The sequence below is a fragment of the Rosa chinensis genome, chromosome 1, assembly GCF_002994745.2.
Source record: "Rosa chinensis cultivar Old Blush chromosome 1, RchiOBHm-V2, whole genome shotgun sequence".
Taxonomy (NCBI): domain Eukaryota; kingdom Viridiplantae; phylum Streptophyta; class Magnoliopsida; order Rosales; family Rosaceae; genus Rosa; species Rosa chinensis.
The window spans coordinates 24,605,863-24,620,995 of NC_037088.1; the positions used below are offsets into that span (position 1 = coordinate 24,605,863).

Genomic DNA, 15,133 nt, shown 5'->3' on the forward strand with positions numbered 1-15,133 from the left:
ACCCCTCAGGCTTGTGTTTTCTGATTTGTGGTACTGGTTTCTGCCTAAAATGTTTTTCTAATAAACAACATTGACAGATTGATCTTCTTACAGAGATGAATGGTAGAAATTAGGTGTCGATGCCAGCATAAAAAATGATACCAGAAGTCGTTGCAGCTATGAACTTATATATTTTCCTGTCAATATGTTTGATTGGTTCTGTTTTTTGTTGTCTTTGGTCAAATATTGGTTCGTTCTATTACTAACGTCAAAAGTAGGTGTCTCAATGGCATATTTGTGTCGGGCATATTAGCATGCGTAGTGTTGGGGCAAGGTTTGCAGTTTTAGCTTAAATGTGCTCATATTGTACAGGTTTACACGAATTCAACCAAACATTGATTTTTCGAGTGTGACTCATTTGCCTATAGCTCGTTTTCTTGTTTGCCCTCTTCAAAAGCCATGCCTGCCTACATTTCACGCAAGTATGGGAACCATATTTTGATGGATTGTAATAAAGTTCAGTAAATCAAAAAGGGCTTGGCGCAGTTGTTTGCACTGGTACTGGCGATACGATACTTCCTGATATACTGGAGTTGAGTTTGTCGTTGGCGGTGGGTAGGCTGAACCTAACTAGCGCTAGCTAGGAGACCAATCCTAGCACAACATTATGAGAATTTTTGTTCAACAGCAATCAAATTTCAGTTATAAGGTTACTGTATAACCTCTTAATTGCTTCTTTTTTTTTTTTAGGGAAAAGGAAAATAAATTGCTATGATCAAAAGATTATATGACCGTACAAGGTCAAGCTTGAGGGATTCGAAAATCCGTCATATTACATTGTCATGCTCAATTATTCATGACAGGACCCGCCCCGAATTACACGCTGAAATCCGAGGTGGTCCTGTGGGGCCCACCTTAGGGATAACTCTACCAAAAATTCGGCAGAGTCACCTCTAAAATGGACTACCCAAAAACCTGTAAAACACACAAAACACTTCAAGCAAACCAACCTTATACTCCTGGAGCCACCCTGCTCCCAATTACCAACAACTCCACTTTCACAAAACACTAAACTCAAAAATACTAATCCCAAAGGTTAATCAGAGCAAAACTACTATACACAGGGATATAAAAGAAGAGTAAAGGATCAAGCGATCCTACACTGCGGAAGTAGTGACAACTATGCCTCAAATGTCATGTACGCCCGACCTCCACTAATTCGCCTGCAAACTGGGCATTAGAAACCGAAAGGCCCAGGGGAAAGTAGACGAAAAACGTTAGCGTGAGTGGACAAAAATAAACAATTTAAAGTAAAAAGGATTTCATACTTTCCCACATTTATTCTCTTTAATAACCGATGCATGCAACAATTAGAAAAATACATTTAGCTTTAAATCCAAGAATTCCAAAACGATAAATCGACTAGCCTCGCTAGTCACCACATTCGAAAACTATATCGTAAAACCGAAATCTCATTTCTCAAGAAAATAAGACCAGCCCCGCTGGATACAGTGAAAATCGGACTAGCCCCGCTAGTCAAGCAACAATAAAATATGGGGAAGAAGTTTCACCATACGAAAGAAGGGAGCCTCCCAGGCTCGGGTCGGAGTGTCCCACACTCTGGAGCATCCCATGCTCTGCTCTTACTCGCCCACAAACACATAGTAAGTAGGGAGGAGTTCTAATAGGCTAGCTAGCAATAAATATATATATATAACGACCCAGGTATGGTGGGTAAAAACTAATAAAATCCCATAAATCTTTAAGGCTTCCCCATGTCCCACGAATAAAGAAAACACGGGTACGATTCCCAACCGTACCCGGAAATTCTCGTAAAGTCGTATAAATTAACAGCGTGTCCCACACGCTAAATAAATAAATAGGTTGTCAATGAGGCATTCCCAATGCCAAAACCAATGATCAAATAAATAAACACGAAAATAATTCCATCGAAATCCCATTTCGAAAATCTTTCCAAAAATCTCAAATCCACGAATAGGAATATAATATAAATAGCATAATTCCGGAAATCACCTCGGAAATAATTCGTCGAAAATCAACATCAATTATAAATTCGAATCCGAGCATAACAACTTAATAACCGAAACTCACAACCGGTATAAATTATAATTATTCATGAGAATCATTATTTAAAAGCAAATCCATAAGATCATTTGCAATCAACTTTATATGCTCGGAAAATAATATGTTAATAAAATAGAACAAGCTTTAATAAATAAATGCATGCATCACTTATTTAAAACAAACGTCCACTCACAGTACTATTGGGCAACCACGCAAACGAGTTCCTTCATCTATCCGTAGCTCGCGACATTGCCCTGTACACAATTATATTTCCATAAACGGTAATCCGATAAAATAATTACGAACTTAAACGAAATCCGAAAATCCCTATCTCCAAGACTTCTCAAACTCAACCCAAATCTCTTCCACAATTCCAATTCCTCAATTTACATATTCCATAATGAAAACGAGGGAAATCCGACGGCCGGATTTCCCATACTTCCACCACAAAACTCCAAACTTCGAAAATTCACAAACACTTCCAAACTCCTCCAAAATTCACCAAACTTCATATATATGCTCTATGATAATTATAGAATTTAACTAGCTAAAAATTGAAATTTATAAACTACCCTAGCCGCCGCTACCGCCGCCCACAGTGGCGGCGCCGCCGCCACCATCTCCGATGGCCACCAAAATTTGACAGTAGCACCTTCTCAACACACTGATTCAACTTCTCAACTACAACATTCCCAAATAACAATTAAAAACGGCCGAAATCGATCAATGAACAAAAACCCAGAAATCCTCAAGAACCCTAGAATTTCAATTCGTCGATTCGGCATCTACACAACAAATCGCGATACAAGGCCATAGGGGAAATGATCAGTGATGAAAACCGAACCTTCGACGCCGGAATGAGGACCAGAGGTGGCCGGAATTTCCGAAAATCGGCAAAAGCTTCAAACTGCAGCCGGAAGGGATTTTGCTTCGATCCGTGCTTTTCCGGTCAAATCGTCGAAAACCAAGGTTGCTAGGGTGATCGGAGGGAGGAGGCGCTCCTCTGATGACCGGTGGCACGCCGGTTGGTGGCCGGAATCGCCGGAAATCGAAGGAAGAAGGAAAATGGCCGAACCGGAGAAGAGAGAGCTCGGGGGGGAGGAGAGAGAAAGAGCTGGGGTGGGTTTCCGGAAATGGAAACCTACCCTGGGTAAATTTCTATTTTAATCAAAAATTACCATGAACAGTAACTTCACATTCTTGGCCATAACTCTCGCATACGAGCTCCGATTTTTACGTACTACATATGCACGCGCTCGGTTTAACATCCTCTACAACTTCCTTGAAGAACATTTTCTCAAATTTTGACCCGAACAAAAAGTCAACTTTTAGGGCCACTAAAAGTACTAAACCGAAAGTAAAAGTGAAAGTAAAGGTCGTTTACCGTCCCAATGACTAGTAAACCGGTGAATTTAGGTTCGGGATGTTACAATTCAAATGATTACAATCTATAAAAGATGCAAAACTAAAATCCAAAAAGAGAAAATGTAGGGAAAAAAACCCCATCCCACTCCTACACAACCCTAGACCAAAGCAACTGTCTTGACAAGCAGTGACGCCTAAGACCCTTATGGTGTACATCTCCGCTTACAACATACCAAAGCAACTATCTTGACAAGCATTGACGCCTAAGACCCTTATGGTTACCAATGTTCTAAAAAACAGCCTAGGCGGCGCCTAGGCGCTAGGCGGCAAGGAACCGCTCCGATTTTGGCCTAGGCGTTTCCCTTAGGCGCTGGGCTACTAGGCGGGCTAGGCGGGGACTAGGCGGGGACTAGGCGGGCTAGGCGGTGGTGCTAGGTGGGGACTAGGCGGTGCTAGGCGGTTCTAGGCGGAGCCTAGGCGGTCATAAACCCTAATTTATTCTATATTTTGACTATTTTTATATTTATAATTAATTTTTAGACTTTAAATATTGTCATTTATATTATTATATGTCATTAAAATAATTTAAAAAAAAAAAAAAACCGCCTAGGCCCCTAGGCGCTAGTCCCTGGGTCACCACCCGACTAGCGCCTAGCGTTTTTTAGAACCTTGATGGTTACAGCTCCGCTTGCACCACAGCAACAAATTCTAACTAGGGCAATGTGAGGGTGTTGAGGCCACTCCCCAAGGGTCCAACCCAAACCCAACCCAGCTAAAAGAGAGAAAGAAAGATGGAACTAGCCCAGTGGCCCAATCCACCAGGCTACATTGTTGCAACCCAGAAAGACTAAGGCCCACAGGCCCAAACCCAACGACCTTTACCTCTGTCACCAAGGTCATGTCGGACCCGAACCTCTGAGGGAGTAGTCTTCTGTTAGCCCTTCATCGACCCTCAACCATCGAAGGCACGAAACGAAACCTGCCTTAAGCCCTACTAGGAAGACAAAAAAGGCCTCCGACCACCTAGAGAAGACGGTCACCGTTTAGACAAACCAAAATCACCACTGTCAAACTAAAGACGCCGACGATCCCACACGCTTTTTCAGAAGGATCAGGATTTGACGCAGCTTCACGCCAACAACCTCAATCCAAACTCCACAGTGCCGACCAGAAATCTGTACAAGATCGAGTCCAATGTCGGCCAAAAACCACCGCCGCTTACACAGGGGAGACGAACCCTGTCCTTCTACCTCAATCACTTGATGGAAATGGCACGAAACCCTAGGTTTAGGTATCGATCCAAGTTTTCAAGAGCTTTTCTTAGGGAACCAATATTGATTGATACAATAGAGTACCAGAATAACCTCTTTAAATTAAGAGAAAAATTCAGTCACCGTCCCCAGACTATGCTGCCAAGGCCAATTTGATACCCGAACTCTCAAAAGTATCAATGTGATACCCAAAGACCTAAATTGGCATCAACGTGATACTTCCGTAAAAAATTTCTAACGGCTCCGTCTGTTTGCTGACGTGGCAAGCACGTGGGTCCCAAAAAATTGTGAAATGATCAATTTACCCCTGTGTTTAATTTTTTTTTCTTTTCATTTCTTTTTCTTCTTCTTCCTTTTTTTTTTTTTTTTTTTTTTTTCTTTACAACATAAAGTATCAATTCCATTCCACTAATTTAACAAACCATACAGAGTAATCTCTCAGTATCCAACTCTGCAAATTCTCATCATTCTGGTTCCTAAGACTTCATGTTATAAACAATTAAACCAAACATCTTATCCTCGTCCTTCATATCAACAAGACCAAAGCTGATCTTTTGTGCTGAAACAGAGTGACTCAAATATGGAGGAATCATCCCACTTCTACAGTTCTCAAATCAAAGCTCCATAGTTCCAATTCTCAATCCAACAAACAAATATGAATACAAAAAACAATCCAAAGCAGCTAGAGTTCTTAGACCCCTGAGTAACACAGTTTATCCTTCCGATCATCCAATTCTTATCATTCTTGAATTCAAGTTTAACCAACAACCAAAATGGTACTAAGAGGTTTCTTTATGATCAAAAATTAACTGAAGAACATCAATTGATCAATACACCACATCAAACTTCGAACACACACAGTAGCCTCAAAATCCCCAAAATTCCAATTCGTCCAATCATAATCAAAACTAAAAATTGATGGCACAATCATGTAGAGCTCGACAAATAGAGGAACACCAATACCTTATTTATCGTCAACAGTCGCCGGAAAACACATAACATGACCGGAAAACTCAGAAACTTCTCCCATTTGATTCTCTCTTTCAAGTTGATGGATGGACACAAAGATACCACAGGCTTCTTCACCTCGCCAAGACGAAGCTACTGCCACCGGTCTCGCTTGCAGCCGTGGCCGGAGTCGAAAAATAGGTCGAAGAACCCGAGAAGCTTTCGGGCTTCTATTCTCTGTCACCGACTCACCGGAGCTCGTCTATGAAAACCAAAGCCACAGGGATTACGGCAACGAACCAGAATATTAACCAAGAGTTTCTACTTTACTGCTTGAGGAAGAGAGCAACCAAGAGTTTGAGGCTCTTCGATTGAACACCCAGAAAGTAAAAGCCCAAACTGATCGATTAGAACCTTGCTCCGTCGTCTTCGATCTTGTCTCCGCCGCCTCCTCCGAGCCTCCTGGTGGCTGGTCCTCCCTCCACAAGCTCGCCATCTTCTGCCCTGGCCTCCTCCACTCCGGCGTCCTCTTCGAGAATTCTGATTTCGGCCCCAATCCCAATCAGCCCGATGACATTTGGGAAGAAGAAGAAGAATCGGAGTTGGGAGAGAGAGTTTTGTTCATTTTTTTTAAAAAAAAAAATTAGTTAGTATTGAAAGACTATTCTGCCCTTGATAAAAAAAAAATTGGAGCCCACGTGCTTGCCACATCAGCAAACAGACGGAGCCGTTAGAAATTTTTGACGGAAGTATCGCGTTGATGCCAATTTAGGTCTTTGGGTATCACATTGATACTTTTGAGAGTTCGGGTATCAAATTGGCCTTGACAGCATAGTCTGGGGACGGTGACTGAATTTTTCTCTTAAATTAATAACCTTCAAACCACATAAATTCTATTAATTCAGCGAGATATCAATTTTTATATTTACAAAGATATTTTTAGAGTTATTGTTTTGGCTTAATAGTAAACATATTTTATGTATTCACTTTATCAAGGTTTGATGCATTCGATTTATCACATCAAGTGACCAAGTTTGGATTCCCAGTACTATGAGATTCAAACTATTATCTCTATATTTAACTAACTAAGAGTTCATTGAATTATAATTAGCATAAAGATTCGATGTATTCAACTTAGAGCAAGTTCACCCATTGAGCTTGACCGGTCAAGACTACTTACTGTTTTTTTGCCTTGTATTTCCACTATTGAGGTTGGCTGGTCAGACATTGTTCACAAAATGTCAAGAATGGTCACTTTCGTAGTCAATTTCTTTTGGAAACCTTGCTAATGTCAAATGTGATTTATGGAGCTCAATAAATTTTGAATTACCTTAATTAAGAGTGTGCCACCCTATATGAGAACAACACCACCTGCAGTGTCTGTCCTATTTTCCAAAGCTCTGCATGCTTACATATGGAGCAAACCACCATCGTCTCATTCTGTCTCTTTCTTCTCTACATCTCCACTTGTCCACAAGTACTTCATTCAGCCATAACCTCCGACCACCGCCACCGCCACCGCCACCAACGCCATGACAGGAGATCTGTAAAGCTTTTTGTTTTCGGGGATTCGTATGCTGATACTGGGAACAGCGGCAAATCTGCAACTGGTTCGTGGAAGCCGCCTTATGGGATCACTTTTCCCGGAAAGCCGGCAGGCCGCTTCTCCGATGGTCGCGTGCTCACTGATTATATAGGTTCGTTCATTTTGTTTAATCCGCCCTCAGCTTTTTTCGCTAGCTACTCATTCATAAATTGATCCTACTTTCATAATATGTATTACCCAATTCTAGCTTAATTAATTCACAAATGATATCTAAACTTGGCCTAGCAGAGAATTTAGCTCCTAATTTTGAAATCGATCAATTTGATGAAATTACGTCAAATTGGTATGAGCATGACTCGATACCAATACAAAATGAATTGAGTTAACTAGCAATCAGGGGCGGAAACACGATTTATAACTTGGGGTTCGAGATATAAGGTAAGTTCGAGCATCTGGCAACGATTCTTTATACTAATTTTATTTTATTGCAGGGTATTATTATTTTGAGAAAAAGAAAAACTTAGAGAATATAGTCTGGCAGAAAACTTTTTCATCCATAATATAAAAATTATATAATTACTGATCATATATATATATATATATATATATATATATATATATATAGACATATACGCATACATATATATAAAGAAAAACTCAGAATATAATTGAAAAATAACTAAACAAATTTTATTATTAAATAAGTTTGCTCCCTTTTATATTATGAAAGACTCATGAGGACTAGAACATGTAATTAATTGTTGGTTTCCTTAATAGTGAGTGAGCTGGGGGATTCATCACATTTATGTATATTACCAAAATTACATACCATATATTTAGCTATCTAATATGTGATATGCGTCCATTTATTTCAAGATTTCATGCATCTTTTTTTTTTTTTTGGTTAAATGTTTTAAATGAGTAAAGTGTTGGACCCAAATATCTAAATAGATCATTAGATTAACCTAACACGACAATTTTATCAAATAGATTTGAGTCTATCTATTCTGACACGTCTAATTTCGTTTATATGCATCCATTTATTTCAAGATTTCATGCATCTTTTTTTTTTTTGGTTAAATGTTTTAAATGAGTAAAGTGTTGAACCCATATATCTAAATAGATGATTAGATTTTTTTTTTTTTTGAGAAGAAATAGAATCCATTAATAACCAAAAAAATTACAAAGCATTGGAATAACTGGTTGTGGTGTCAACACCACGATACATATTCCTACCAAGATCCATAGTTATGGGTCCGTCACTAATAGTAACATCCATGAACCGAAAAGGTCCAACCCTAACCAATTTTTACGCCTATCACCTCAGGCTACAAAGAAAGATAACCAATCCCGAGTGTCACGATACGACCTCGTCACCAACATCCAGACGAACCACTCCACCCTCTTCCACACCGTGTCCATAAACCGCCAGACCACGTGCAAAGGAAATCCACCTTTCTGTTGATAACCAAACAGCATCGAAATTGTAACATATTGTTCCCAGGAGAAACACCATATAGATCGCTCCACAACACGACCAAAACCTCCAAACCCTAGCTCAAATGAGTAGGGACGTTTTATTTGACCTAACCAAAAACCTGAAACTAAAACCCTAATAAAAAAACTGAAAGAAACTACCATGATTGACCAACCACTCAGGCACCACCACCTCCACCCGCCCAATGACGGCCACCCACCCACTGCACAGCCACTGCCCTAATCGATTTAACCACCTGATATCCAACCAACCGTCGGTGATTGACCAAGCTCCATACATCATCCCAAACCCAAACCAACGCCCTAGTTTTAGACTCCACGCCCACGCATCATGAACCCAGTCGAGATTGCCACAAATTTCGTCAATCAACACCCTAACACCACCTTCACCTCTGTGCAGCCTCCATAAGCCAAGAGTCATCCACCTCCACCATCTCCAATGTATCCCACCACCATCATGTCGATCACAGACGCTCCACCAGACATAACCACCATGGCAACTAAGGACAGACCCAACCAGATCACGTCTGCTCGAAGCCATCCCCCAGCCCACACCAGATCTACGCGGGCCGACTATCAATACCAGCAGCGCCGCCACCAGAGAATGGAAGAAAACCATACCCAAACAGCCAAGCTTTTCATAGCAGAGAGCAAAAGAACCAGAGGCCCGTCCGGCTGCTCCTACCTCATGTCGGCGAGGCATGGCGCCGTCGCTGGCACAGAAGGGCCGCTGGACAAGCAATAGAAAACGTTTTGAAAACCCCAACCCTAAAACGCTCCGTTTTTCTCTCTTCAATATGTACTCCCGACCATACATATTGAGTCATAAATAGATCATTAGATTAACCTAACACTACAGTTTTATCAAATAGATTTGAGTCTATCTATTCTGACACGTCTAATATCGTTAAAAGTACACGATTCATTATTAGTTATAATATATATATATATATATATATAATTTTTTTTAAAAAAAAAAAACCCACCCCATTCCCACCCTTGATGAGGCTCGAACTCCTGACCTCTTATATATGAGACCAAAGCCTTACCACCCCACCAAACACACACACCCATTATTAGTTATAATATGAATAGGTGGGATATAGATGATTTAACGAAAGTATGCCTTAAACTACCAAAATTTTCTTAATGAAGTTAACTCACTTTAATTAATATGCCTTGCAATTGTTAGGATACTTCAATGTTAACCCATTTTTGAATTCTAGTATGCATGTGTCTAATTAATGGGCCAAAGTTCAAGTAACATTTGTGATATTAACCTTAATTTGTGATAATATATCCAATAAGTAAAAAACTAATAACCGGTCTAGCTATTATTCAAAATCGGACTAACCCAATATGTTATATTGTAAAACAAAAAAACATGTATATAGCAGCAAGGATTTAATTTCATTTTTGTTATATGTCATTAATTTACCAATTCTCTTGAAATGCAGCTTCCTTTTTGGGTATAAGATCTCTAGTACCTTACGAATTGAGAAACACTGAAGAGAAATCGAAACTAAGGAACGGGATGAACTTTGCATATGGAGGAACTGGTGTTTTTGAGACTTTGGTGAGTGCACCAAACATGACTACCCAAATCGACTTTCTCCAACAACTAGTCGAAGAGAAATTGTATACCAAAAGTGACTTGGACTCGTCCGTTGCTTTAGTATCACTAGGTGGAAACGACTATGCTGCTTATTTTCTTAAAGGAAACCAGAGTCAGGTGAGTGGTTAAGCTAACTCTGCCTAGATAATTCATATACCATTGCATGTAACTTAGGGCATAGAACTTGATTTGAGCATTTCATTAGTTAAATTATAAATCATGTTTGGCCAGTTTTAGTGAGTAATACATGTACCCTCATTCAATTAAGTAAGAAATTAGTGCGCCCTTTGCAGGTTGGACATTTTGAGTACATCTGAACGACTAGAACGGGATTTCAACGTGACATTGTGTGTCTGTGGGACTCTTCTAGTATAAGAAATTTTTTTTTTTAAACTTATTATTTAAGAGATTGTTTGTGGAGCTCATTTTTGGATCACATGACATTTTAACCATTCATTTTAAGTCAATATGAGTAAATCACTTATGCAAATTTTCAGTTAAATTGATAATTGTTAAGAGATATTAATGATTGTGGTTTATGATTATAAATATGAATGGTTCAGGTTGGACATATTTGGTTTATCCATTTATTTGCAGTACCTTAACGATTTTCAATTTGGTTCAAAGTTTGCATAAGTAACCTACTCATGGAGACCTAAAAATTAAACAGTCGAAATATTGAAATGTGATTGAAAAATGATTCTCATAAGCGATTCCTTAAATTGATAAAAAAAAAATAAAAAATATTCCTCAATGGAAGGAAATATGACAATATGATATTGTATCTAGTCATGCATTTTTTTTTTTTTTTTTTGTAATGTATATAGAAGAAGTTTATAGTAAATAAAAAATGTGTGCATGTCCATAGCTAGGGGATGAATATGTTCACTTGCTATTTTGGATCATAGAAAGATAACATGAAGTCATGAACGAATTTGGCAGGATTTTTCAGTGGTGTCCACATCGATTGTCGACCAGCTTGTGGTGAACATAAAGCGTATAAATGATTTGGGAGTGCGAAAATTATTGGTTACAGCAATAGAGCCCATGGGATGTTTGCCAGCCGTAACTTCCATTTTTTCTTCGTATCAGAATTGCAGTGAAAGTATGAATGCAGGTTCAAGATTCCACAACCAGATTTTGCACCAAAAGGTTGAAGATTTAAAGAATCAGACAACTACGAGATCAACATTTGTAATCTTGGATCTCTATAATGCATTTCTGTCCGCAATCCAACAACAAAAACACCTGCAACAAGGTACTTCAGTCATTTTCTTCTATTAGGGTTTAAGTGATATACAAAAAGGTGGTTCACCTAGTATTACTCTTTACTTAATTTTTAGCTTACAAAATCAATGTCTAATTTTTTTATAATTCACATTTGTTCTGGTAATTTAACTTGTATGTTTTCAGTTGTGGATTATTAAATCGAACTATCCACATTCGATCTATACATACGGCCTATGTACATTAGGCCGAACTAATTATATAGAAAAACCCTATCTTCTTAAATTTGATTACTAGCTAGCGTCGTGATAGATCGATGCGATTGACATATTGTTTTCACTCGCTAGCAGGAAATTCGACAAGATCAGAGAATCCACTGATGCCATGCTGTGTTGGGGTGAGCAGCGAATACTCGTGTGGGAGTGTGGACGAGAAAAGTGGAGCAAACAAGTACACAGTGTGCAGTAATCCGGAAAGGTCTTTCTTTTGGGACATGGAGCACCTTTCGCAGAATGGCTGGCATGCTGTTTATTCTGCAATCAAGTCTTCTCTTCGTCCATTGCGTTAATCGGTAATTTTGAGGATGGTGCTCACCCAACTTTGCCACTAGCTAGGCACTAGAGGCTTGGATTGGATTTAATTGCTCAATAATTTTATTATATCAACCTTTTTTTTTTTGAAGAGACGCAAGAGGTTTGTAAAAAGGGTGGGGATTTGCTCATTATACCTCTCTTAAATATCTAAAATAAACCTAGTCCTACAACTCACATCTTAAACTTCTAATTACACCCCGTGGCCCCGTCCAATACAATAACCTTTTTTTTACTAAATTTCCAAATTTTTTTTTTAAACAGATACTGAATTTCCATCTGTTTTTATTGTAAAGCAGAGCTCTCAGTCGATCATTTCATCAGTTGCAAGGCTGAATTATTGAGAGTAATAATATTTGTCAGTATATATGTTTTGTTTTCGGGAGGTTCATGTGGGACCCCCTTTTGGGTCAAGGGGGGTCCCACAGTTCATCAACGGAAAACGTCATTAATGTGCCTAAGGATTGGAAAAACTACCCATATAATTGCATGATTTGCTTCCAAACGGCTAACTATCGTTATAGTTTTTGTTGGTTGATTTCATTTCTAGACTTCTAGTTGTCTAAAAAAAAGGATGCAACTTGAGTATTCTTCAATAAAATACCACTGCTGTTTGAAAATTTTAAAAAATAATTTTTCTAATCAAGTGTTCTTGTGACCATGACATGATTAGTGCTTTAAGTTTGATATAAATAGATAATAAGAGATTTAGGATTTGTTAGATCTATCATCAAACTAACCACTGGAAGTGGCCTAGTGGTTGAGTGTCCTGGTTGGGAATTCTCCAACCCGCCTGACTCACAAAGTTGTCAAAGTGGCTAAGCATTGTGATGCAATGTACAGTTGGAACATTTCACATGCGCCGAGGGATTAACCCTTGGACCTAGAAAGCCTTTGGGATACACAACATAATTAGGAGGTTTTTTTTATTTTATTTTTTTGGATCAAATAAACAAACCTTATACAACAATGAGTTTATTGTAAGGTAAACTCACGACCTTCTACTTACAAATGAGAGACTTATGCCACTAGACCAAATTAGGAGGTTTGGAAGAAAAAAATTGTGTGTATATTTTATTCTTTATAACAGTCCTTTTATAAGAATATATTTATTATTATATGGAAAAGACTTGCTTTGGTTTCGAAACCTAGGTTTAGACTGGCGGCGACGTTCTTCCTTTAGGCAAGGCGGCGTCCGTGGAGCGGTGAGTTTAGGCGGCGGCACGGAGCGGATCCTCAGCGTCGATCGTGGGTTGCGGCGAGAGGTTTCTGAATTGGAGGCCTCTCTGACCGTGTTTTTTTCTGGGTTGAATCCAGCCCGTGAGAGTCCTATAGTTCGGCGTGGAGGCGGTGGGTTGCGGACGACTTCGCTCTCCTTGGTTTTTGGCTCTTGTGCAGGCGCTCGAAATTTGTGAGCTGCATCGTTGTGTCACTGGAGGCATCAACGAGTCGCCGGCTACTGTGCAGGTGCTCGGATTGCAGAGTGTGGGTCTGTGATCTCTGCGTTGATTTGATTTGGCTGGTGGTCTTAGCTTTGGGTTGCACCGGTAGGCAAGGAAGGCCACTGGGGGTTCTGCTCGAAGTTCTGATGCAGCGGAGGATGGGCTGGCCGCCGGAGGGACGGCGGCGGAGGCGGCACGGCTGCAGTGGACTAGGGTTTCTGCCCTCTTGGCTCGGGTTTGGGCTTGGGCCTGGGGTCAAGCTTGGGTTGTTGGGCTCAAATTTATGGGCTTAGGCTGATGGGGCAGGCAACCCTTCCTGTTGAACAAGATTCGATTTGGGATTGGGCCTACGGGCTAGGACTCAGGTTGAGGCAAGTTGGGCCCTAATGTATTAGGGTATTGAGCCTGTGTGAGGTTGGTTAAACTTCTATGAGTCTTCTATGACGTTTCTAGTTCTTTGCTTGTACCACAATTGCGTGAATGGCAAGTGAGGGCTAGTTGAATGATTTTTTTCCGTAGGAGGCGAGGTTTTTTCATTCTTGTATAGGCTCGCTTAAATGTGAGCATCCCAGTGATCCTTAATAGTGTGTTTTAGCTTAGGTAGGTTCTCCGGATTTTCTTGCCGGATTTCTTATGCAAGTTTTGATAGACTACAGCCTTTTTGTTGTTGATCTAATGATATCAACTTCTATTTCAAAAAAAAAAAATTTATTATTATAAAATAGAGAGAAGATAAAGAAAGAATAGTTGGAAGGAAGTGGAAATGTGTTATTCAATTTCATTAACTCCTTTATGTTGAGGCAGGGTATACATCATAAGTACATATCTAAGGGGTATATACATGGAAAGTCATATAGATAATCATATTTACAACACTTCCCATTGGATGTCCACCAATGAATGATGGTATTAGACGCGCTTATTAATCTTACCTTGTTAAAAACCTTATCAAGTAACGAAAATCCAGTGGGATAAAAGTTAACTCTGGTCAAAGGAGAAAAATAATACAACTCACACATGTTATATGTAGCATATTTCTAGATGTTCCCCTCGATGAGTATCTTCCCCTGATTGTTGCAAACTTCAATCATGTACATGATAAATACATGTATCATGTAAACTATTTGATGTGTCTATCACTAAAGTGATACTATGTGTGCTTTACATACAGAGACTCATCATAAAAATTCATACCTACAAAGTTAAAGCATTACCAACAAAGTAAGTAATTTGCATTAATTCTTACACTACTACAAAAATTGAATCAGACGACGGCTAAAAACCGTCGTCTGATATGGAAGCAAACCGTCGTATATCGAGGCGCCGTCTGATGAAGGTCGGTTGTAGGGAACAGTCGTGTGAAGGGCTCGACAGCATGCCGGCAGCCTGTCGACAGCATTAGCTATTGCGTGACTATTCTTCAGACGACGGGCGACTTTAGAAACTGTTGTGTGATTGTAATTCAGAAGTCGCTTTATTTTATGCTCGTTGTGTGACTTTCATTCAGACGACAGTTTTTCAAAGCATCCATTATCTATTTTAAATTCAGACGACAGTTTTTATTTTTG

At 39.5% G+C, this 15,133-nt stretch overlaps 1 protein-coding gene across 1 annotated transcript; it reads left to right on the plus strand.

Moving 5' to 3' along the window:
- Window positions 1-7,062: 7,062 nt before the first annotated feature.
- On the plus strand, window positions 7,063-12,101 carry LOC112203957 (GDSL esterase/lipase At5g03610). The gene is made up of 4 exons (XM_040505660.1): window positions 7,063-7,345; window positions 10,149-10,423; window positions 11,249-11,564; window positions 11,884-12,101. Exons 1-4 carry the CDS (start codon window positions 7,063-7,065, stop codon window positions 12,099-12,101), a joined length of 1,092 nt encoding a protein of 363 aa, XP_040361594.1.
- The last annotated feature ends 3,032 nt before the right edge of the window (window positions 12,102-15,133 follow it).